The sequence below is a fragment of the Peromyscus californicus genome, unplaced genomic scaffold (genome assembly GCF_007827085.1).
Source record: "Peromyscus californicus insignis strain IS unplaced genomic scaffold, ASM782708v3 Scaffold_11__1_contigs__length_118956290, whole genome shotgun sequence".
Taxonomy (NCBI): domain Eukaryota; kingdom Metazoa; phylum Chordata; class Mammalia; order Rodentia; family Cricetidae; genus Peromyscus; species Peromyscus californicus.
The window spans coordinates 84,751,248-84,774,481 of NW_026294402.1; the positions used below are offsets into that span (position 1 = coordinate 84,751,248).

The window sequence follows — 23,234 nt, forward strand, 5'->3', positions numbered from 1 at the left end:
CAACATGGAGACTTATTATTAATTATGAAAGCTCAGCCTTAGCTTAGAGCTTGTCTCACTAGCTCTTACAACTTAAAGTAACGTGCTTTTGTTAATCTACATTTTATTATGTGGCTTTTTACCTTTCTTTTATTCTGTATGCCTGACTTCCCGTGTCTCCATGCCATCTCCTGCGTTCCTGGATTCATCACCTTTTCCTCTCTCTCCCCCCAGAAGTCCCGCCTATACCTCCTGCCTAGTTATTGGGTGTCAAATATCCCACAACAGGGTTTCCCTGTGTAGCCTTGGCTGTCCTGAAACTTGTACTGTAGACCAGGCTGGCCTCGAACTCAGACATCCTCCTAGCTCTGCCTCCTGAGTGCTGGGATTAAAGGCATGAACCATCACCTCCTAGCTTGAAATCGTTTTCTTTGGGTTATGTCCCCCCCCCCCCAGCTGAGGATCGAACCCAGGGCCTTGCACTTGCTAGGCAAGCGCTCCACCACTGAGCTAAATCCCCAAACCCCCTCCCCCCTTTATTTTAAAGACAGATTTTATTTATATTTATGTGTCTCCATGTGTGCACATGTGAGTGCAGTGCCTGCAGAGGCCAGGAAAAGACAATGGATTCCCTGGCACTAGGGTTAGAGTGAGCCACATGATGCGGGTGCTGGGAACTGAATTCTGGTCCCCTGTAAGAACAGCAAGTGCTCTTAACTGATAAGCCATCTCTCAATAGCCCGGTTTCTCCTTTCTAAACATGTTCCTTTCATGTTAAAGATTTTCTCACAACGCGTTGGTATGTTTTGTATAGAGAGGGAGAAATAGCTGCCTACTGGGAGATCTACAGCCTTGGCACTTTCTGAGTCACTGATGAAGGGCTCATTGGGATTCAGCTTTTTTTGGGGGGAGGTGCATCCTTAAATGCCAGAAACTGGGGCCATGTTTCTGAGTGACTTGGGATACCTAGAGAAGACTCTAGTTTCCTGGGAGCATGTCACGTTTCTCTGCTGGCATCCAATAGGGCAGGGCTGGCTGATGTCTCAGCGTTCACTGTGCAGAGTATTAGTTCTGCATAGGTTCTTCTGCTGTGGGCCTTTGCCTGTGATTGGGATTCCTAGGCCAGATCCTCCTGGGTTTCTTTTCTTCTGAGTAGGGTGATGGCAATCACCTGGCCACACCGAGTTGGAGTGGAAACCCTCAAATTAGCTCCGTCCTCAGCCCTACTGGCCCCCAGATTGCTGAGGGTCCCTGAGATCCTGATTCCTGAGTCTTCTAGGGTTCTGTTTCTCCCTTGCTTCTCCACACCGGCTTTAGCTCTCGGCTTCTGTCACTTTACCAAGTCAGCTACTGAGCCACCATCTGCTTTGCAGCTTCCAGAAGTTCTGTTGACATCATTCATTTGCTGTCATCATGTCCTTCTTACCCTCTGCCCGGGTGGAGTTATGCTTTGTTTATCCTTCAAAATGTCAGTGTAGAAGAGCTTCAGCGGAGATCAGAGGAGATCGGCCTGCTTGCTCAGTGTGCTGTGGTTCCCTAGAAGCCCGCTCCACTCCCTATGGCATTAAACTGGTGCATACCTGGAGGTCTGGGCTGGTGACAGCATGGACACAGGCCTCCCCTAGAAGAGGGATTTGGGTGAGGGGTGACAACTGGAAACTGGAGAGTTCCATTTGGTGGTTAAAACTTGGACCCTGGCCTAGTCTCCTTGTGTTGGCAGATGAGTTACATTAGCCCTTAAGCCTCCAAAAATGGGGATCATGATGGACAAGCTCAGTGTTTGCTTTGAGGATTAACCAAGAAAGCAAGAGGCACACTTAGCACATTGCCTACCACATAGTACACAGTCAGTACATGGCTATGGCTGCTATTACTCTTTCTACAGTTACCGAGTGGTTGACCTGTGCATTTGAACCTGAGAAGCAGCCTGGGTTGGGGAGGAGGTGAGCCTCCCAGCGAGGAACAGAGGATGAGATTTCTTGGGAAATCAGAATAGTGGGTACCCTGAAACACCCACAGGGCTTGTTCCCAGCTGCTCCACCCAGAGTGCCACCCAGCACCCTGGCTCAGGGACAGACAGCGGAACAGGCAAGTCTCTGTGTTCCTTTAGCTGCTGGAATGTATGAGAGCCTTGGCTGGGGGCCTGGGCTCAGGGTAGGAGGAGAGGCACAGAGCCTGAGCCTGAGGCATATCTTGCAGATGGAAATGGAACCCACCACCTGAGGGTGCTTGGGAGGGAGAGTCGCCCATACCTGCCGCATCTGTGAGTGAACAGGCAAGGGGTGCGAAGTCCAGGAGAAGGGGAAGCAGAGGAACCCTCTACAACAGGCAGAGTGGCTGTTCCATCTCCCATCCTCTAGCTCCTTGCTGGGGTAGGACAGGAGACAGTTTCTGCCAAAACAGGGTGGGGATCTGAACGGGTGGGTGCTGAATGGGTGGTCCAGCAGTCTTTCCACAGCTCACAGAACTCTCAGCATCACGTACAGACCACCCACTATCCCTATATGGTCACGCCCCTCAGTTCTCTGTGAATATCTGAGAGCCAGCAGACTGAGACATGGCTTCCCCTGGCTGGGTCCACAGGCACACATGGAACAGAGGCCAGGGTCACACATAGAACCTGTCTGCAAGCCCTCACCCATACAGAGATGAAGGCACAATAACTCAAAGTGATGAGCGACGGCAGCAGTCCTGGGTGTGTCGGGGGTATAGGGAGGTGTAGAGGGACAGAGACCTCTCTTGGAGTCAGGGAAACGCTCTGAGGGCTTTTAGAGCGGACACTGAAGCCGGGTAGGAGAGGAAGCCGGGCATAGCGGAAGCCTGGCAGAGGCAGGACCTAGGGAACCGGACGGGGTGAAGGATCAGGAGGTGGTTGTGGGGTGAAGGGGCATCTGCAACTAGTCCAAAACAGCTGACCTGAAGAACTCCAGGCGTCTCTGGGCCGAGAAGAGCTTAGGTATGGTGGAGAGGTTGCAGCATCCATGAGCCTCTCCTGTTCAAGGCAGGGAAGCCCGGCTCATGCCTCTTCTTAAAGTTAGGGTTTTTGCAGGGTGGGAGGCAGGCCTGGTGGACTGTAGAGTTCTTTCTCTCACCTCCAACAACCTTCTGTGCAGCAACTCTGTGACTAGAAACTAGGACCAGGGAGGGAACCTGGCAGTTGACAGCTCTTCCCAATATTGAGGTGACAGTAAGGCTTCCTCCTGGAGTCACCCCATGTCTACTCTGACCCTGTGTGGGGTGACCCGGCCCTGCCATAATCAGCACAAGGAAGAGCCCCGAGGGGATGGCTGATGGGTGTGGGGACCTTGGTGTATGTCCAGCTGTGTGAGGAGCTTGGCCATGAACCAGCCAGAGGAAGGAAAGGCTGCCCCTGACTTTTCCTAAGCAGACACAGCTCTGAGTACTTCTGTAGCTTGGGGCCAGCCTCTTACACACGAGGATGTGAAGGTCCAGAGAGGGTGGGTGGTAGCCCAAGGTCATACAACATTCACAGAGGAAGGGAAGGCCAGCCGCTTCTGTGACTGCCCAGGCACTGCTGTGGGTACTTTCTATAGCTTGGGATTGTTCCCTTGGACATGAGGCTGTGATAGTTCAGAGAGGATCAGGAGTAAACTGAGGCCACATAACATCCTCAGCCAATTAGAGAGGTACATCGCCATCTCTCTAGCTGTCCGGCATCAAGCCCATAGGTGCCCTGCGCCCAGCAGGTTGGCACAGAGTCACAAGGGACTAGTGTCGCCTCTCCCTCCCTTGGCCAGATTCTATTTCTTTGTTTTTTTTTGTTTTTTCCTGGGACTTCTCCCTCTGCCTGCTCCAACCAGAACCATGTTCATCCTGGCTCCCTGGCCTGGTATCTTCTGTCGTCAGATTTACCTGGCTTGGGGTTGTACTCACCTCCCACTGACTGGACCTGTGTCCCACAGATCCTCCCTCCTATTATTTCCAATTAAGTCCTTTCTGTCTCATGACCTATTTTTGTGGCTCAACCTAGTTGCCTATCTTTGTGGCTCAATTCTCTTTAGGCTCTGGGCCCCGGACCCTCCTCCCATCCCTGAAGGACCAAAATGAGCCCTAGGGGGCTGGCAGCATGCTGCCACCCTCCTGCTTCCAGAACATTTAGAGTTAAGGCAGGGGTGGTTGCATGGGACTTGGGATGTCCCTCCCAAGCTCCGTTGCCTCCCTGGTCCTTGCCTGCTGGTAGTGCTGCATGGCCACCTTTCTGGGCACCACATCAGAAGGAGTGTGTGATGGACATGGGCTGGCTGTATCTGCTCACATTGGTCCATTCTCTTGTCACTGCCTTGGAATGCTGGCTAGAGGAAGGCAGGAAGGAATAGGGAGTAAGGAGCAGGGGGCAGGCCCTCAGGTCAGGGTGAGAGGTGGCTGGGCAGCTGTTCCCCCAGAGGCCTTTTGTTTTATCAGCTGTGGTGTGATGGTTTCCAGAGCCTGGCCCAATCCAGCCTGGCCCCACGGTCCCAGCAGGGGTAGAGGCTGCAGGAGCTAAGAGTGTAATCGCTTGAGGGCTTGGTGGACCCAACCTTTGGGAGAAAGGTGCCAGAGTGTCTGTGGTGGGACAGTGGCTTGTGCCAAGGCCTGCAGTAGGGATGGTGTGGGGGACCATCCCTCACCCCCATATTTCCCCAGAGTACTCTTGAGTAGGAGCAGCAGGAAATATTAGTTAGAAGAATAGAGGGGAGAGAAACAGATAGAAAATACAGGATAGCTTCTAGAGGGCCTGGATCCTAATCCATCAGGCCCTGATTGTCTCTGCCCTAAGCTAGTAAAAAGAATGCCAAGGAGTGGAACAAAAGACCTCCCCCCAGCACAGCCAAGTGCAGACCATCTCAGATACCTGCCCTCAGGCCTGTGGTCCAATCATCCTCTCTATGCAGACCTGCTGGGTAAAGCCACTAGGAAACCTAAAAATGGGCTCCAACAGGTCCCCCCTTCTTAATATATAAAAAACAACTCCCCATTAAGAGCTCACAGCAATCTCCATAGCTGTCACACCTCCCAGCAAAGGAGTAGAGGATGAAAAAGATGGCATTTCTTTGTTGGAATGGGTCTAAGGTGACTATAGCAGTCTTAGCCCTTTATAAACCAAAAAACTCTTGATGCAACTGCATCAAACTTAAAGACTCCCTTAGCTTCATCATTAACATTAACAGGTTAACATAATTCTAACGAATATTTCCATACATAGTTATAAGTCTCTTAATCTTACAACTTAAAGTAAACTCAATAGAACCATTTGAATCTCTTGCCAACAAAACATAGGATAAACTTCTGATATATTCACATCAAACTTAAATATTTCCCTATCTTCACCAAACCATGGTGCATCAATAGCAATAGGTTAACATTACTATATATAATTATAATTCCTACAAACCTACTCTCAATATTAACCCTTTCTTACAAACCCATATTCAAAAACAATTTCTTTTTTTTAAAAAACTTTTTTTGTTTTTGTTTTTCGAGACAGGGTTTCTCTGTGTAGTTTTGCGCCTTTCCTGGAACTCGCTCTATAGACCAGGCTGGCCTCGAACTCACAGAGATCCGCCTGGCTCTGCCTCCCGAGTGCTGTGATTAAAGGCGTGCGCCACCACCACCTGGCCGAAAAAAACAATTTCTTAATAGCACTATACAAAACATAACATTAATTTACTCAAGTAACACTAAAATATTTTTTAAGTTAAATAGACTGAGGTTATTAACACTTCCCCTTTTCTTTATAATTTTTTAGGAAAAAAACCCCCAAACTTCTCTATTTAAACAGTTCCATTTTTAAGCAGTTCCATTTTTACATAAACAGTTTCATAAATCAGCATTGATTGAGTCTATATACATAAGTAAATTCAAAATTGTCCCATTGCAATGAAATTATTCCTGTTCAATTCATTTCTTAAGTCCCAAAATTCAAATAATAAATTCTGGTGCCAGCCTTCCAAATACAAAGAAATCCATAACAAAACCTTTTTGTAGTTTTATCTCATTTTTTTTTTTTTTAGGTTCAAAAAGTTCAAATAAATTCTGGTACTAGACTTCCACTTCCAAATATGAAGAAATGTTCCTCACAACCAAAAACTTTTTGCAGTTAACAATTTTAGTTCAAACAAGTATATCTGTAACTTTCTTTCTCAGGTCAGAGACATTTTTAGTTACAATAGCATTTTATGGCAGTTTTTCCTTCAGGATGAAAGCTATTAGTTCCATAAGAGCTAGTTGGTGCACAGTCCTCTCAAAAAAAGGTTTTCTTTTAGCCATCAAACAGAAAACTGCAACGTTTTTGCTGCTAGCTCAGGTTTTTCTGCGCTGTGTTGATGTTCCACAGGTCTCAGGTATGGATGTCTGGCTGTGGTTGTTATGCTGGTTCTGGCCTCTGCCATTCTTAGCAGCTTCTGGAGCTTCTGAAACTGCTCAGACTGCCAGCTTGCAGTCTACAATGGACACTGTTTTCTGCATCTCAGGTTCCTTCACCATATACATTAAGCATAAATTCACATTCAACATTTACACTTTTTCACAAACTCACATTCAACATATACTTATTTATACTTCTTACAAGTTTATTACTATATGTCTTAAAGAAATTCTAAAGATCTATTTTACAAACTTATATTCGTAAGAAAACTCTGTAGGACTACCTTAGCAAAGATACTTCTTATTCTTAACTAACTTACATTAGGAAGAATCTCTTAGCAAATTCTCTATAGGGCTACCCTTAGCAAATATCTAACTTAGCAAACATTTAAAAGAGATTTCTTAACACCTAGCAAATATCTAACTTAGCAAACACTTAAAAGATTTCTTAATGTTTAGAAGAGACTTAAAGATTTCTTAACATTTAGAAGAAATATTACATTATCTTCCAATAAGACAGAGAGTAATTTTCTTTGGACTTCATTTCAAACCCAAAAAGAGAACGAGAAGAAAAACTTTGTAAGGAACATTCTGTTTCTGAATTGCTCAGCTAGTCATTCCATAACAGTCAATTTCCCATCATGAGAAAATAATTGTCTAAGTTGGAGTGGGGTTCCAGACCTGCATCATTCAGCAGGTTCCCCTGCTAGACTTGAAACCTTAATGTATTTCTAAGTGACTTCATTGCCCTTATAGGTAACTCTTTGTCATCCAGCTACTGTAGAAAACATTCTGTGCAGCTATTAGGCAATATAAGGCATTTTCCCAAAGGAGCCAAAAGTGGCAAAGCTCTGAGCTCCATTTCCTTACAGTTCTTTGTTCCTTCTTAATTTTTTAGAAGCTGTATTTTAAGTTTACCATGAGCGACTTTTAATGCTATCCATGTTTCTTTGGAGTCTTTAACACAACTCAATCTCATAAGCTTTTTTGTTTTAAGTATCTTCTGTGAGGCAAGCTGTTTGTTTGCTCTCAACTTTTTGCGAAGTAAATCTAAGCTCTCCAGCAATGTTTAGGGAAAAAACTTCATTTCCAGTTAAAAAAACAATTTTACTGGGCAGTAGCCGTCTTTAGCAAAAAAAAAAAAAAAAAAAAAACAAAAACAAAAAACAAAAAACAAACAAACAAACAAACAAAAAACTACCTTTCTCAGAGTGCATTTCTCTTATATCAGCCTGCTGTTACGAGCTATCTTTTGGGTTATTTCCTATAATTCTTTTCAGGTCTGGGAGTCAACTTCTGGTTCCCTTTTACCAGGCTTGCTTTCTATTGAAAATCAAGAGTAAATGAGCTTTCCTCTTCACTATGGGAGGTTTCTTGAATCAAAAGATTTCTGTTCTCCCTGAGCTGGCCTTAAGCATTTCTCTTTCATCGATATTGGCCCGGGATCAGAATCGCACCTGCCCCATTAGCGCACATAGAGGCGGACATCCCTGATACCAAAATTTCCTCAGGGCTTGTTCAGGAACGAAAGCACTTAAAGCAAAACTTTCCTACAGCTCCTTCAGGGAGACTTTCCCTGACAGACCTTTATCTAGTCCTGCTTGTTCCTTCCTCCCAGCTGCAGAGCTTTAGATGCCTCAGGCTGCAGCTCTGTTCCTCTGCTAGCTGCTCCTGGAGAGAGGTCAAACTCTAGCAGCTTTCCCCAGGTCCTGGACCTTACAGGGAGGAATCTGTCCCTTCTCCATTTCTGTTTTCAGGGTCTGTGTGGTTTGTGCTCATAAAGCAAGCTTCTGCTTTTTTTTTTTTTAATCAAGGGAGGTTTTTGTTATCCCTAAGCTCACATGAGGACAGGTGTATTTCCCTAATCAGGCCTTTCACCTGACCCAGTCCTCAAATCCTGCGGTTTATTGCCGGAGGCAACAACCCTTCAGAGCTTTACTCCCTCTCCTCACCAGAAGAAGTCAGTGGGGGAAACCAAAAGTGCTTGAAACAAAGCTTTTTTCAGAGAGATTCCTTTTGGCAGCCATGGCTGCTGCATAGCCCCACCTACCAACTCGGGGCTTGCAGTCAGGCAGGTGACTGTGCCATTCCCGCTGGCTTTGGCTTTGCTTGTATGCTAGCAGTCCCCCCCCCCCCCCCCCCCCCCCCGGTCCTGCACCATTCTGCCCCAGCTCCACGCTCGAGGAAGCTGTTCACAACTGCAGGAACACTAATATCCCCAGAATGCACTCAAACTTGGGGGTGCTGGCTCGTCACTTCTCAGTTGTTGGTTGGAAGCGAGGACACATTGCTAACAGAGAGGGTTTGCATTGCTTCAGGGGATCTTTGCATAAGGGCGATTATGAGCGACCTTTTCATTCTCATAGACACCCACCCAGAAACAAAGTTCCTGATGCCTCCCTCAGTTGCACCTGCAGCTGAGAGGCTTGGCTTTACTGTGTCTATAGTACCAGCAGTTTCCTGCCCCAAACGGCTCTCTGTGGCTCCCTGCCTGCACTTACCTGAGTTCTATGGCTAGGTTCTAGCTATGGAGGGAATTTCTATTGGCTTGAAGAGACAGAGCTTAGAAGAGAGGTTTTGCCCTGCTCCAAGAGGGCTTTCTGTTTTTTTTTCCTTAGAGCAAACTACAGGTGAATTCCTATACTCATCCAGGTGAATCTAATTTTGCCCTTACAGAAAGAGAAACTGAGAAAGTAAATTCTGAAAGCCTTTTAGTTTCCAAGAAAGAAAGATTAAGGGTTTTTTTGTTTGTTTGTTTGTTTGATTTTTCCAGACAGGGTTTCTCTGTGTAGTTTTGGTGCCTGTCCTGGATCTTGCTCTGTAGATTAGGCTGGCCTTGAACTCACAGAGATCCTGAGTGTTGGGATTAAAGGTGTGTGCCACCACTGCCCGAAAGATTAAGTTTTTTTTAAAAAAAGCTTTTAGTTTGAGAGAGACCATAAAGTTTTCCCAAGACCATAAAGTTTTCCAAGATGGCTTATTTCATCTGCATTTTTGCCTCAGGGAGAATTACTTTCTCCTGCTGCTTGACAGCTTCCCGCAGGAATCTTTTTTTCTGCCCGATAAGCTAAAGGAAGAGCTTTTTTCTGCCTGTTAAGCTCAAAGAGGATAGATTTTTCCCAGTTTGCATTCATAGCCACAAAGTTAGAAAATTAAAGACCTAGTTTCTCTGTCTAGTTGCCTATCTAATCCTAAGTTTTCTTTATGCTATTTTTCTAAATTTTTTCTATACTACCTTACTCTAAATTTCTTCCTGCACTAAATTATTACACTCTACCTTCTTTATTTTTCATAGATAGAAGTTAAGAGAGAGACAAAAAGAGAGAAATCTCGATAAGAAGATTCTACACTGCACCTTATACTCGGACATCCTTCCAGTCCATTTTTTCTTTTCTCTCTAGGATAAAACCCTCTGCCCCATTTAACTTTTTTCATTACAAAACCAGACTGATTCCTCTTTAACTGGCAGGATCTCACTCCCACTTTCGCCAAGTACTCCAGTTATAATTTTATATATATATTTTTAATATAATAAATATATATATATATTTTCTTTTCTTAGTTCCTGTTCAGTGGTGCCATCTGTGGGGGACTATCCCTCACCCCAGAGTACTCTTGAATAGGATAGAGGGGAGAGAAACAGATAGAAAATACAGGATAGCTTCTAGAGGGCCTAGATCCCAATCCATCAGTCCCTGACTGTCTCTGCCCTAGGCTATTATTAAAAGGAATGCCAAGAGGTGGAGCGAAAGACTTTTCCCCAGCACAGCCAAGTACAGACCATCTCAGACACCTGTCCTCAGGCCTGTGGTTCAATCATCCTTTCTATGCAGACCTGCTGGGTAAAGCCACTAGGAACATGAAAATGGGCTCCAACAGGATGGGATATTTCTTAGCCGGCTGGAGCTCCAGGCAGCTGAGAGAGGTCTACAGGGCTGCTTTGCTAGGCTGGGATCACATGACCTGCTGGCCAGGTGGAAGATTGCCATTTTCCTACCATTTCTACAAGTCCTACCTACTCCGTTCTTCCACCCAGGCCTTTCTTGTGGGTCTCAGGCTGCAGGGACCTTACTTTACCCTCTCATTCCATTTTTTTTGCAGCCGTGGGTGGGGCCTGTGCTTGGATGACTCTCCAGCCAAGGATGTCATTGACTTCCCCTCGGTGCTGCCCGGTGTCCTGTATGATGTGAACCACCAGTGCCGCCTTCAGTATGGGGCTTACTCAGTCTTCTGTGAGGACATGGATGTGAGTATGGGTATGGGAAGTATAGGCAGTGGCCCTCACCAGCTTGAGAATGCCAGGCTCTGAGAAACTCTGCCTGGCTTGGGCTGGGCTCTCAGGGGCAGGGTGTTACCTAATGTGACCTGTGGCAGAGACCTGACTTTGGGTGACCACAGGCTCAGATCTGGATTCTGTATCAACTGTTAGGAGACTTTGGGCAAGTCCATCAGACTTCTGGATTTGGCTTTGATGAGAAAAAAAAAAAATTCTGCTTTTCAGGGTCCTATAGTGGATCCTGTACAGACATGACATAAGCTTCTACCTTGAGTGTTTCAGGAGGTGTATCTGGGGGCTGGAAGAGGTGACCAGCTGGAGACAGCTCTTAGCATCAATGCAGCCTGGAGGGTGGCCCCTCCCAAGGACCCCATGATACCATGTGGTTTAGGGGAGGGGCCAGAGGAGAAGAAGACAGAGGACCCTGTCACTTGCACACTCACATGATATACTGTCCCTGTGGAAAGTGTCCAAGGAGTTCTTGGGGGACACTAGGGGCAGAGTGGGTGGTATCACTAGGGCGAATATGAGGGTAATGTCCATGCCTCTTTGCAGAACGTCTGCCACACGCTGTGGTGCTCTGTGGGGACCACCTGTCACTCCAAGCTGGATGCAGCTGTGGATGGTACAAGATGCGGGAATAACAAGGTAGGTGGGAAACCTCAACCCTGGCTGAATCTGGGGGGAGGGGAGGCTGCCTTCCCTCTGACCATGCCTAGCCAGACTTTCCCAGGGTCAACTTTAGCTTATCATCCTGTGCTGTTCTCCATTGACCCTCGGCTTTCTCTGGCCCAAATTGCCATCACGAAATGGGAGCATGAGTCTCACCCTCAGCTTTATCTAATTATTCATTCAGCTTCACTGTGGTGTCCGGGTTGTGGGTGACCATAAAGGCTATCTTACACCTTCCATCCTCCTGTCTTTTGAGACTGTCTTGTCCACTTCGTTCTCACTGCGGTGAGGATGACTGATAGATGTCGGGGTTGGGTTGCTCTGCCTCCATCTGTCTCAGTAGTGGTGTCTCAATGGAGAGTGCGTCCCTGAGGGCTTCCAGCCCGAGGCGGTGGACGGTGGCTGGTCCGGCTGGAGTGCCTGGTCTGTCTGCTCGAGGAGCTGTGGCGTGGGTGTACGGAGTGCTGAACGACAGTGCACACAGCCTGTGTGAGTGTGGGGCCCAGGCTGGGGTAAAGGACCTGAATGGAGCCAGCTGATCGCAGAGACTACCTCTGTTCCAGCATCCGGTTCTCAGAAGTATCCCTACAATGACCAAGTCCAGTGTCTAAGTCACCATGGGCCACTTCCAGGGAGTGTTCTGGAAGCATTTCCCCAGAGCTGACACCATTGCAGAGAGGGGAGTGCTCTTCTAAGAGCCTGGGGAGATGCACCAGAGACCTGGCAGCAAAGGCAGAGGCTGCGAGGAGGAGGGGGCAGAGGCAAATGCTTGGAATCTGGACCCGGGAATGCTCAGGGTTCAGGTCCTCCATCCTTACACAAGGGCCTTCCTTCCTCATTGCTCCTCTGGACCTCAGTGTGCTAGACTCTATAATGGGGTGCCAGCAGAGCCCTCCTAGTTAAGTTGCCATTGGGTAAACTCAGGCAACATGGGTAAAGTGCTGAGCCCTCCCAGTGCTGTGGGAAATGCCCAGCACAAGCTGCTTCAGGCATCCGAGGAGACTGGCAGCAGCTGGGAGAACTGGGCAGCATGGTGGGGTGGGTGTGGCCTGGGGTGAGCTTTCTCATCTTAAGGGGACAGTGGAGACTCAATGAGACAATGGGCTGTCTGGCTCCCTTGGACAGACTTCTTTGCTTGGCTGCCAAAGGAGGTAGAATTCAGAGCCAATTCCATCTCAGGGCTGGTGTTTCACCAAGCCTGTGGTGGTCTCTACCCCTCCGCATGTCTCCTCCTCCTGCTCAGCCAGAGTGAGGCTGGCCTGGCTTAGATGCATGTTAGATGCCAAGCCAAGGCAGCATCTCACTTTGACCTGGCCCAGGGTGCTGCCCCCAGGAACAACTCTAATGACATAGGGCTGGCCTATTGCTCACCACATGCTCCAGCCTCTCAGCACCCCCCTTAGAGGCAGTCCAACTCCATTTTAGAGATGAGAAAACTGAGGCCTAAAGGATGGCAGAACATTTGCCCATGGTCATACAGCGGGTCTGGGCCGAACTCAGGCCTCTTGCTGACACTCTTCCGTAGATCCTTGGAAACAGGAAGGATGTGTGGGCCAGAGAGTGGCAGCCCCTGAGGGCAGGGCAGCATGACTGAGGACCGCGGGGGACTCTGGGTGCAGAGGATGCAGATGTTGCGTGGCATTGGGTACTAATAGCATGCTCACAGCCCCATGGCTTTCCTTGTAGGCCTAAGCACAGAGGCAAGTACTGTGTGGGGGAGCGGAAGCGGTTCCGGCTCTGCAACCTGCCAGCCTGCCCTGCTGGCCGCCCCTCTTTCCGCCAAACCCAGTGTAGCCACTTTGATGCCATGCTCTACAAGGGCCAACTGCACACATGGGTGCCTGTGGTCAATGACGGTGAGTCCTGCTACCCATGTGGACACTGAGGCCCAGGGGTGGGGGACGTATGGGCCCCAGTGACATAGGCCTACCTGTAGAGGTCCAGATATCACCCTCAGCCCGTGGCTGCTCCCTGCTGTTGTTTGGGGTAGCTGTTCATTCCCAGCTTCTCAGTCTGCAGCTTTGCAGGTAGCGATCAGTCCTGCCAGATGCCCTTGGCCTACTACTGATGTGTGTTATTGAGGATGAGGGAGTTTTCCTGATGGCCTCTGTGATGCTTGCTCTTTTGCTTTCGCTCCACGAGTCCTCCCCTTGTCCCCTCAGAGAACCCCTGTGAGCTGCACTGCCGGCCCTCCAATCACTCCAATACAGAGAAGCTCAGGGATGCTGTGGTGGATGGCACCCCTTGCTACCAAGGTCGGGTCAGCCGTGACATCTGCATCAATGGCATCTGTAAGGTGTGTGGGATAGTAAGAGGCTTCCTAGCCTCACTGGCAGGCCATGGATCTACCTCTAGGTCTTTCCTGGCTTTCTCCAGGCTGCATGCCAGCCCCGGCCCTTGCCCCCTGACTCTAAGACAAAGTCTCTATGCCCCGCTGTCTCTGACATTGGACATCCCACAGTTGGCTCCATATTCTCAGCCACTACCATCTTACCCCTTTGTCTCCATCAGCTGCCTACTGCTCATCCCAGCGTGCCTGCCTATACAGCCCCAGCCATGAAACCAGAGCCTGGATGGATGCAGGCAATGGCCTCCTCTCTGATAGGAAGGGGCTGACAAGGTGGTACTGGTGCTGTGCCAGGCTCTGGGCCTGCAGAAAGCACTGTGTTTGGAAACAGTTCTTCTGATTTCTAGTACTGGCTGCTCTTCCATGTCCAGTGCCCAGCCACCTTCTTACCCTACCCCTTGCCTTTAAAGCTACTGTGCTAAAGAGCTGGGTTTTGAAGAGGCCTAGGAAAGAGGTGCTAATCCAGTGTCTTTGATATTGAATCTTATTTCTGGAAAATTCCACCATGTGCCAGACTCCATGCTGATCTGTGGCCTTATATGAGGGAGACTTCCTGCCTTTTGTCTCATGTGATGCTCTTAACAGTCTTTTAAGGCATGAACTGATGTCCCCATTTTCCATCAGGGGAAGAGGAGCTCATGTGTGTCAGGCAGGATGACCGTGATAAGACTGGACCCAAGCAAGGGCTCTTGACCTCCACCTAGGGTCTCTGTTCTGGACCCTGGTGGATACCCGGAGGGGGCTGGCAGCCAGCACAAAGGGCCTCCTCTCTGTTTCAGAATGTCGGCTGTGACTTTGAGATTGACTCTGGTGCCATGGAGGACCGCTGTGGTGTATGCCAGGGCAATGGCTCTACTTGCCACACCGTGAGCAGGACCTTCGAGGAGGCTGAGGGCCTGGGTATGGCTGGGACTGCTGGGCTGCCAATGGGTGCCTATAATTCTATTCTCTGCCCTCATGGTTCTTGCCTAGACTAGACATGGCAGACAGGGGTCTCCTTGTCTGGCCAGGACCCTTACAGAAGTCAGTGAGACCCTGTGCCATGTGAGACCTGTCTTAGGGGTCCTTCTATTCTAGGGACTGTGAGTGGTCTGTAGTCCTTTCAGAGGGCTGCTATCTTCTGAAGCTTCAGAGACCTTCCCAATGCCATGCTTCAGCCTTGGGATCTGAGTTCCACATATGGCTTTTAAGTGCCAACTGTGTGCTCTGCTATGGGGACACCTAGGTGAAGAGCTCACAGAGTGACAGAACCTTTACCATGACGAATGCAGTAGGCTGTGTATTTCAGGGAGGGAAGGAAACACCAAGCTACAAGGTCTTACCTGGGAAGTCAGGGAGGACTTTCCATAGGAGGTGGAGACTGAGCTGGATGATGATGGACTCAGGACACTGGGTGAGGAGAACCCCAGATAGAGCCTATGGTGGAGCCTGGCCCTGCAAGGCAGGTGGTCTGTGAGGCTATAATGCTGGGCTCCACAGCTCGAATTTCTTTCCCAGAGCTGACTTGTATCCCCATAGAAGCCTGTGCAGAGCACCCAGCCTCAGTGTTTCTTTTCCTCATCTGTAAAATGGGGATAACAATAGTGTCTATGTTACGGCCTGGAGTAGCGCTGGGCATACCCAAGAGCGGGGTTACAGAATGGAAAGAGAGAAGTCAGGCTGACTAGAGAAGAGGAGAAAAGCCCAAGCATTTTGGCTTTCTAGGATGGGAGAGATGATGGACAAGACTGTGACAAAGACCAGTTCAGTCTTCCAGGAGAATGATGCTGGGCCATGGGTTAGAGGGGAAGATCTGTGGGCCTTTTCAAAGGCCTCGGTGACCCAGAGTAGATATAATACCTGCTCTTCAGGGGGACTCAGAATCCTGAGCTGATGGTGCAGTCTTTTGGCTTCATCAGCAGAAACAAGAGGAAGCAAGAAGGTGGGGGAGAGATGACTGCTTATCCCAGGGCTAAACACTGTATACAACCACCACCAACAGGGTACGTGGATATAGGGCTGATCCCAGCCGGAGCCCGAGAGATCCTCATTAAGGAGGTGGCTGAGGCTGCCAACTTCCTGGCCTTGCGGAGTGAGGACCCAGATAAATACTTCCTCAATGGCGGCTGGACCATCCAGTGGAATGGGGACTACCAGGTGGCGGGCACTACATTCACCTATGCACGTACAGGCAACTGGGAGAACCTCACATCCCCAGGCCCCACCAGTGAGCCTGTCTGGATCCAGGTACCTGTCTCTCGAGGCCAGGATGGGAGGAATAACAGGGGTGGTCCCCAAGGTAGGATATGCAGGGGAAACCTTAGGGCTGCCATAGGGTATAGTTCTGGTCCAGGCTCAGCTGCTGGGGCCTCTGAACCTCTGCCTCAGTTTTCCAATCGAGTAGGTCTCCAGTACAGCTGAGTTCACAGAGGTGGCTGGGGATGACCTTAGGCACAGGTGCTGGTCAGATGGAGAAGGGTCCCTGGGCTCACAGGCCCCATTTGCCTGTTCCAGCTGCTGTTCCAGGAGAGCAACCCTGGGGTGCACTACGAGTATACCATCCACAGGGACAGCCGTGATGAAGTCCAGCCACCCGAGTTCTCTTGGCACTATGGGCCCTGGAGCAAGTGCACTGTCACTTGTGGCACAGGTGAGACTCACACTTGCTGAGCCCTAGCCTGAGCTTGCTTGTGTGTGATCACGTGTAATGGTCACCCCAGGGCTTTGAAGTGGGTCTTGTTATTTACTTCCGTTTTATAGAGCTGAAAGTCCTAAGCCACTGCCAAGAAGCAACGGGGTGGGCCACCTAGACTGTCTGCTGCCTCCAAAGATAGGGTGTCATGGAGGGAAGGCCGGGAGGGCAGTGAGAAGAAGTCATGGAGGGCTGCTTTCACCCTGACAGAGGCAGTGGAACCCTGTTCTGTGAGGGTCTGGGCAGAGCAGATGTGTGTATGTCTTTTGAGGCACCCTGGTGCCAGGCCCAGGCTGAACCCCCATGGCTTCCAGGTGTGCAGAGGCAGAGCTTGTATTGCATGGAGAGACAGGCTGGACTTGTGGATGAGGAACACTGTGAACATCTGAACCGGCCCGATGACCGCCAGAGGAAGTGCAGTGAGGAGCCCTGTCCCGCCAGGTAAGCTTACTGTCCCCAGCCAGACTTCCAGTTCCTAGGTGTCCTGCTCCTGCCTCTGCATCGGGACCCCGGTAGGTCTAGAAAAGAAAGCTACTGCTTGTGGCCTCTTTTCCCAAGTCAGAGGCATCAATCCATGGACCTAGCTTGGCCCTGGAGTGTATTTGGGCAGCTGGTGCCAGTATCAACACTGTTGATCATTCCTTGTCCAGGTCCCGGGGGTGAAGGTGGAGGGAGTGAGGGGCAGGGCACCAACCTGGGGCTTGGGTCTCTAGGGATTATTCTCCATTCAGCCCTGCCTGAACCCGAATGGCCTGAAGCTATGTCGTGGCCACCTTTGCTCATGAACATTGCTCATGATAGGTGCTAATGTCACACTGTCACCACATGTGCCCCTTACCAGGTGGTGGGCAGGGGAGTGGCAGCTGTGTTCCCGGTCCTGTGGACCTGGAGGTGTCTCTCGCCGGGCTGTGCTCTGCATACGCAGTGTAGGGCTGGATGAGCAGCGAGCCTTGGAACCACCTGCCTGTGAACATCTTCCTCGTCCCTTGGCTGAAACTCCATGCAACCGTCATGTGACCTGTCCTGCCACCTGGGGTGTGGGGAACTGGTCTCAGGTAAGTGTAAGGAGGAAAGGAGACCTGACTTTGGTACCACCATTGCCTTAGATAACCTGCACAGAATCCTTACTGTTGGTTACCTGGGGTGGGAGGGAGTCTGGGGCATTCCTGGGACAACACTGTTGTTGGGGATCAGGAATTCCCAGACATGCTGACTATCATCTTGAACTAAGCATGGCCATAGAGGGCTGGCTGAGACCTCTGTCACTATGAAACCAGCAATAGGCAGGTTCTGCCACCATGCCCCAGCTTCCCCAGAAGCCCCCCATCCTGGCTTGAACTATGACCTCCTTTGCAGTGCTCTGTGACATGTGGAGCCGGCATCCGGCAACGAAGTGTCCTCTGCATCAATAATACCGATGTCCCCTGCGACGATGTTGAGCGACCAGTGACTGAGGCCATTTGTCTTCTGCCTCCCTGCCCACGCCCCATGTACATGACGGGCATAGATGGCTCTGGCAGTGGTTCCTCCAGCCCTGAGCTCTTCAATGAGGTTGACTTCATCCCACACCGGCTGGCCCCACGCCCTTCACCGGCATCCTCACCCAAGCCGGTCAGCATCAGCAACGCCATTGATGAGGAGGACCTGGAACTGGATCCGCCGGGGCCTGTGTTTGTGGATGACTTCTATTATGACTACAATTTCATTAACTTCCATGAAGACCTGTCTTATGGGCCCTTTGAAGAACCCCATCCAGACCCGGTTGATACAGGGGGTTGGACGGCACCACCCCACATCAGACCCACTGAACCTACCTCAGATACTCCAGTGCCTACTGCCGGGACTTCTGGAGTTAAGGAAGAGGGGGTCCGGGGAGCTTGGTCCCCTAGCCCTTCACTCAGCCAGGCTAGCCATTCCCCACCTATATTCTTGGAGCAGACCCCTGTGCACCCCTTGGCCAATTTCTTGTCTGAGGAAGATACTCCCATGGAAGCCCCCGAAGTTGGGCTCCCCAGCTTGCCCTGGCCCCCTGTTTCAGCTGATGACATGGTGACACCTGTTGCCCCTGGAAACCCTGATGAGTTACTAGTGAGGGAAGACAGGCAGGGCCAGCCACCCACTCCACGGTCTGACCAGAACAAGGTTTCCAAAGATGAGAACACCTTGGGTCATACGTCACCAGCTCTGCCCCAAAGCCCTACCCCCACACAGTCCTCTTCACCTTCCATCAGCACCACTCAAGCCTTTCCTGGTCCTGGTATGGTGGAGGTGTGGACAGGAGGGCCTGTGGTCTGGGACGCAGTGTTAGAGGATGACCTAAAGCCCGTGCATGATGAGCTGTGGCCCACTGTAGAGGTGGCTCCTCCTCTCTTTCCTCCCGTGGCCACTGTGCCAGGCATCTGGGACAGAGATAGCCCCCTGGAGCCATGGATTCCAACCCCAGGACCGGGCTCACAGAACTTGAAAACTCTGGCATTTCCAGGGACCTTCCTTGTGACAGCATCAACTGATCTAAGGAGCCCGGGACCAATGGACCAACCACAGCCCCCTCACCCTGAAGGGACCCTGAGCCCTCTGCTGCAGCCTAGACCAGCTCAGGAGACTCATACTAACAGTAGCGAGGACCCTGAGGTCCAGCCTTTGCAGCCCAGCCTAGTGGAGGATGGCTCCCCTACAGACCCACTGCTTGCCAAGAATGCCAGTTGGCAAGTGGGCAACTGGAGCCAGGTGAGTGGTAGAGCACCAGGGATGGTGGGAAGTTTGAGCCGCTGGACCCTGGGACTCAATTTTAAGCAAAGCAAGACCCAGCTGTGTTCATCCTGCCTCCCTTGGAGAACAGCGTAATGGTTCCTGGGATTAGCTGACTAACAGCCATGGTGGGCTGAGGCTCCACGAAGCAGAAGGAGTATTATCCCAGCTCTCGTGTAGCTTGAGGCTAGTCTGTCTCTCCCACTGGGCCTCAGTTTCTCAACTGTGAAGTGGGAGTGAAGTGAGGGGCCCCATCTGCTGGAGTTTTTGAATCCTCGGAGGGCCATTCCTAGGCCACATGGAGGGCTTCAGAAATGTCAGTAACTATAAATTAAGTGCAGCTGGGAGGAGTGTCCTCTAACTGACCTGCATGCCCCAGAAATGGAGATCTCCCCTTAGCCAGCTGTAAGGGTAAGGAAGGCCTCCTTCCATGGATTCCAGACCCAGCGCTGCCTGGGAGGACTTGGCAGGTTTAGCTGAGACACAGCCAGGCTCCTCCAGATGCTTCACCCTTTGTCACCCTTCAAAGTCTCCCCTTCTTTCGTTAGGGATCCCATAATAGTCTGAGTTGTATGGAAAAAAGATGACCCGTGCCCCTTCTCTAGATTCTCATTGTGAGAGATCCATAATCTGGGGGGGAGAGAGACAGGCTGAATTCCTACTCATTTAGCTGCTTGGATTAGGGCCCAGACTTCCCTGGTTAGTGAGAAGCCACAGGGTGGCAGGGTAGGTAGGTGGGTCTACAGGGCTCTTGGGAGCAGGGATAGTTAACTGCTGGTGACATTTGACTTGTTCTTTCACAGTCTCCGTGGGAGGTGGGTGGAGGCAGATAAAGATGTGGGGCCCTCTTCGGCGGGGCTGGCCTGGTGAGGGTCTGCTGGGCTTACAGACAGCATCTCCGGCCCACAGTGTTCCACCACTTGTGGTCTGGGCGCCATCTGGAGGCTGGTGCGCTGCAGCTCTGGCCGTGATGAGGACTGCACCCCTTCTAGCCGTCCCCAGCCAGCTCGCCATTGTCACCTGAGGCCCTGTGCTGCCTGGCGCATGGGCAACTGGAGTAAGGTGAGTAAGGAGGGAGCCCTGGGTCTCATGGCTGTGGTTTGGAGATAGGCAGGGCACGGTGAGCATCATGCCACCATCTACACCCTGATTCCGTCTGTCCTCATCTCCCCGGGCCCTGCTCATGCTGCTGACCTTCCTCTCTATTCCTACCACCCACCATTGGCTCACCCTAATTCCATCTGTCCTGTCCTCTGGGGTTGTCACCTGGTGTCCAAGTCGTCTGGGGCTCTTGGGCTCAGGCTGGAAGGTCTACCCCACTGCTGTGCCATAAACCTCACTGGGTCAAAATGCATGCATGGGTTTAGACTATGTCTGCACCTGTGTTCTTTGGTCTCCAGTGCTCTCGCAACTGTGGTGGAGGTTCCTCTACAAGAGATGTACAGTGTGTGGACAAGCGGGACCTCCGGCCGCTGCGGCCCTTCCACTGCCAGCCTGGGCCTACCAAGCCACCCACCCGTCAGCTTTGTGGGACCCAGCCCTGCCTCAGCTGGTATACCTCTTCCTGGAGAGAGGTGAAGCCTGGGTCTGGGGGGTAGGGACTGGGGATACCCTCAGACCCTGGCTATACTTGATGCCTCCCTGTTCTTTCAGTGTTCCGAGGCCTGTGGTGGTGGTGAACAGCAGCGTCTGGTGACATGCCCAGAGCCAGGCTTCTGTGAGGAGTCGCTGAGACCCAACAGCACCAGGCCCTGCAACACCCACCCATGCACGCAGTGGGTGGTGGGGCCTTGGGGTCAGGTGAGCTGGGTTCCTTGGGGAGGAACTGGGATCGATCCTTGGCAGATAGCTCCTGGTCCTTAGGCTTCGAGGGATGGGTTGTAGGGTGTGCTGTGTGCTGGTCTCTCTGTGGCCACAAAACATACAGTAGTGACCAGATGAAGTCCTTGGACTTTGCCAGGGAAAATCAGATAAAGGAAAAATAGCTATGTGGGGTAGGTAAATCTTCTGAGGAGGAGGAGACTTTGGATGGATACCTAAAGGAGTCAGTCAGCGATGCCAAAGAGAGGGATGATGAGAATAGCAAGTGTTGAGCCCTACGGCAGGAATGATGGGGGGGCCTTGGGGGATGGCACAAGGACAAGTGTGGCAGAAGCAGAGTGGAGAGGCCCCCCCCCCCCCAGGGCAGGGCAGCTCTCTGCTGGGCCTGCTGGGAGCTGATTGGTTCAGGAACCTCAGTGATTCCTCGATCTACCGGCTGCTGAATGACGGGGCAGGAGCTTGGCCCTGCGGGGCCGGTTTCTTTTCACCTTTAAACTGGGGGCAGCCTAGAGAAGCAGTGAAAGAATTAAGTGAAGAACATGGAGCCTGTATCATGCCAGCACAAATTAAACCAGAGAGCAGGCTGACTCGGGGTGGGGACCCTGGCTGAGACCCTCTGCTGCCCATGGCTTGCAGCCCATCTCCTGTGTCTTTTGGGCACTGTGGTCTCACCCCAGTGTCTGCCTTCTCTGCCCAGGCCTCTTGGGTGAGTTTTGCATTCCTTCTTACTTTTGTCTTGCCCTCGCTGCAAGGGGAGATGCCTCCGGTGACAGTGGGGTTCAGCACTATGCTCTACTGGGTCAGAGATGGCTTCCTGGAGAGGGTGGTGCTGTCCAGTGATAGCCAGCCCCTGACTGTGGTGGCCGATCCTGGGGACGTTCTGTCCTCTCTCTCCTGTGCAGTGCTCAGCCCCCTGCGGAGGTGGTGTTCAGCGTCGTTTGGTCAAGTGTGTGAACACTCAGACAGGCTTGGCAGAGGAAGACAGTGACCAGTGTGGCCATGAGGCCTGGCCTGAGAGCTCACGGCCATGTGCCACTGAGGACTGTGAGCTGGTTGAGCCCCCACGTGAGTGTCTCCCTACCTCTGGGGGTGGGGTGGGGGAGGGGGAGAAGGAGGGCTGGGACCTAGAGAATCATCCAGATGTCAGTCCCATAACAGCTGCTGTTCTATTTACAGTTCGCTCAAACCACATGGTCACTGTAACTGGGAGGCCACAGGGTGCCGAGGTCCCAAACTAGGAATCAGCCAGGGGGAATCCCAGCCACATCAGCATCCTGTAGGCAGCTTCTGTTGAAGGAGTTGAAGGAGCCCCCTGACCTCTCAGTTGTGGAAAGCTTTTCTCCCTTGGGGTCTTAGTCCCCACAGTGAGGCGAGGATGGCCTTGGGCTCTGGGCACTGCCTATTCCTCAGAGGATAACTGCCTGCAGTGAGCAGTGGAACCCCAGGAAAGACTCCCTCCCAGGGTCCTGCTGCTGCTGCTGCTGCTGCTGCTGCTGCTGCTGCTGCTGCTGCTGCTGCCGCCGCCACCGCCGCCGCCTATGGGCTTCCTGGCCAGCTGGGCCAGTATGGAGCAAAGGTCTGAGCCAGAGGTGGCTCTGAAAAATCACCTCCTTCCTGAGGCTCCAGCTGTCCCCAGCAGTGAGGAACACAGGAAACAGTATGGCTCTTGAGTCACATCTGGGCACCCATTCACCAGCTGCGTAGTCTTGGGCTCTATTTCCCTATCTGGATTGTCATTTCCTCTTGCATAAAGGGGCTGGCAACCCTTATTTTGGTATTGGTGGGGTCTGAGGGTAAAGGGCTCAGTACTGCCAGGGCCCCTGCTTAGCGCAGGCTAGGCCATTTTACCCTCCCCGCTTTCAGCAGCCATTATTATCCTCCATACAAAGGCAGGGGAGTCTGAGGCCACCTCTGACACTTGAGGGAACCCAGGAGCTTGGCATATACCTACGGGGTTGCCGTACCTATCCCCAGGACAGTTGGTGGGCATCAGCTCTAATCTGCTTCTCCCTGCTCTGCACAGCCTTCACTACCAGCAGCTGGTTCCCATGGTACTGGCTCAGAACCCGAGTGGCTACTGCTGTGCCATTCTGTCCTGAATCCCATTGCCTCAAGGTGCTGAGGAAATGCTAGCCTGGGTTTGTCAAGCCATCCCTGTTTGTCTTGCTCTCATCAATTCCCCGAATCTATCCCTCCGAGACACTTCAGCACAGCTATGCCGGGTGCTGTACCGCAGTGCTTGCCTTCAGGGCTGACGGTGCCCATGGCTCTTCTGTCTCTCATGCCACGCTCAGGGGTTGCTATGGTCCTAGGTGGTGCAGAGCATGAAGCAAAGCTCTACTAGAAATAGTGTGGCT

At 51.2% G+C, this 23,234-nt stretch overlaps 1 protein-coding gene across 2 annotated transcripts in view; it reads left to right on the forward strand.

Moving 5' to 3' along the window:
- Positions 1 to 23,234, forward strand: part of Adamts7 (ADAM metallopeptidase with thrombospondin type 1 motif 7) — a 52,012-nt gene that overhangs the window by 27,103 nt on the left and 1,675 nt on the right. The window contains exons 9-23 of one of the 2 annotated variants that reach the window (XM_052716721.1): positions 10,444 to 10,588; positions 11,174 to 11,266; positions 11,634 to 11,779; positions 12,977 to 13,146; positions 13,453 to 13,586; positions 14,417 to 14,537; positions 15,619 to 15,863; positions 16,131 to 16,266; positions 16,623 to 16,749; positions 17,150 to 17,363; positions 17,665 to 19,035; positions 19,966 to 20,118; positions 20,457 to 20,630; positions 20,710 to 20,856; positions 21,780 to 21,942. In XM_052716721.1, coding sequence (XP_052572681.1) covers positions 10,444 to 10,588; positions 11,174 to 11,266; positions 11,634 to 11,779; positions 12,977 to 13,146; positions 13,453 to 13,586; positions 14,417 to 14,537; positions 15,619 to 15,863; positions 16,131 to 16,266; positions 16,623 to 16,749; positions 17,150 to 17,363; positions 17,665 to 19,035; positions 19,966 to 20,118; positions 20,457 to 20,630; positions 20,710 to 20,856; positions 21,780 to 21,942 — 3,539 coding nt within the window. Of the gene's footprint in view, positions 1 to 10,443; positions 10,589 to 11,173; positions 11,267 to 11,633; positions 11,780 to 12,976; positions 13,147 to 13,452; positions 13,587 to 14,416; positions 14,538 to 15,618; positions 15,864 to 16,130; positions 16,267 to 16,622; positions 16,750 to 17,149; positions 17,364 to 17,664; positions 19,036 to 19,965; positions 20,119 to 20,456; positions 20,631 to 20,709; positions 20,857 to 21,779; positions 21,943 to 23,234 lie in introns of those variants that run through there. The other variant, XM_052716731.1, reaches the window with a different exon arrangement.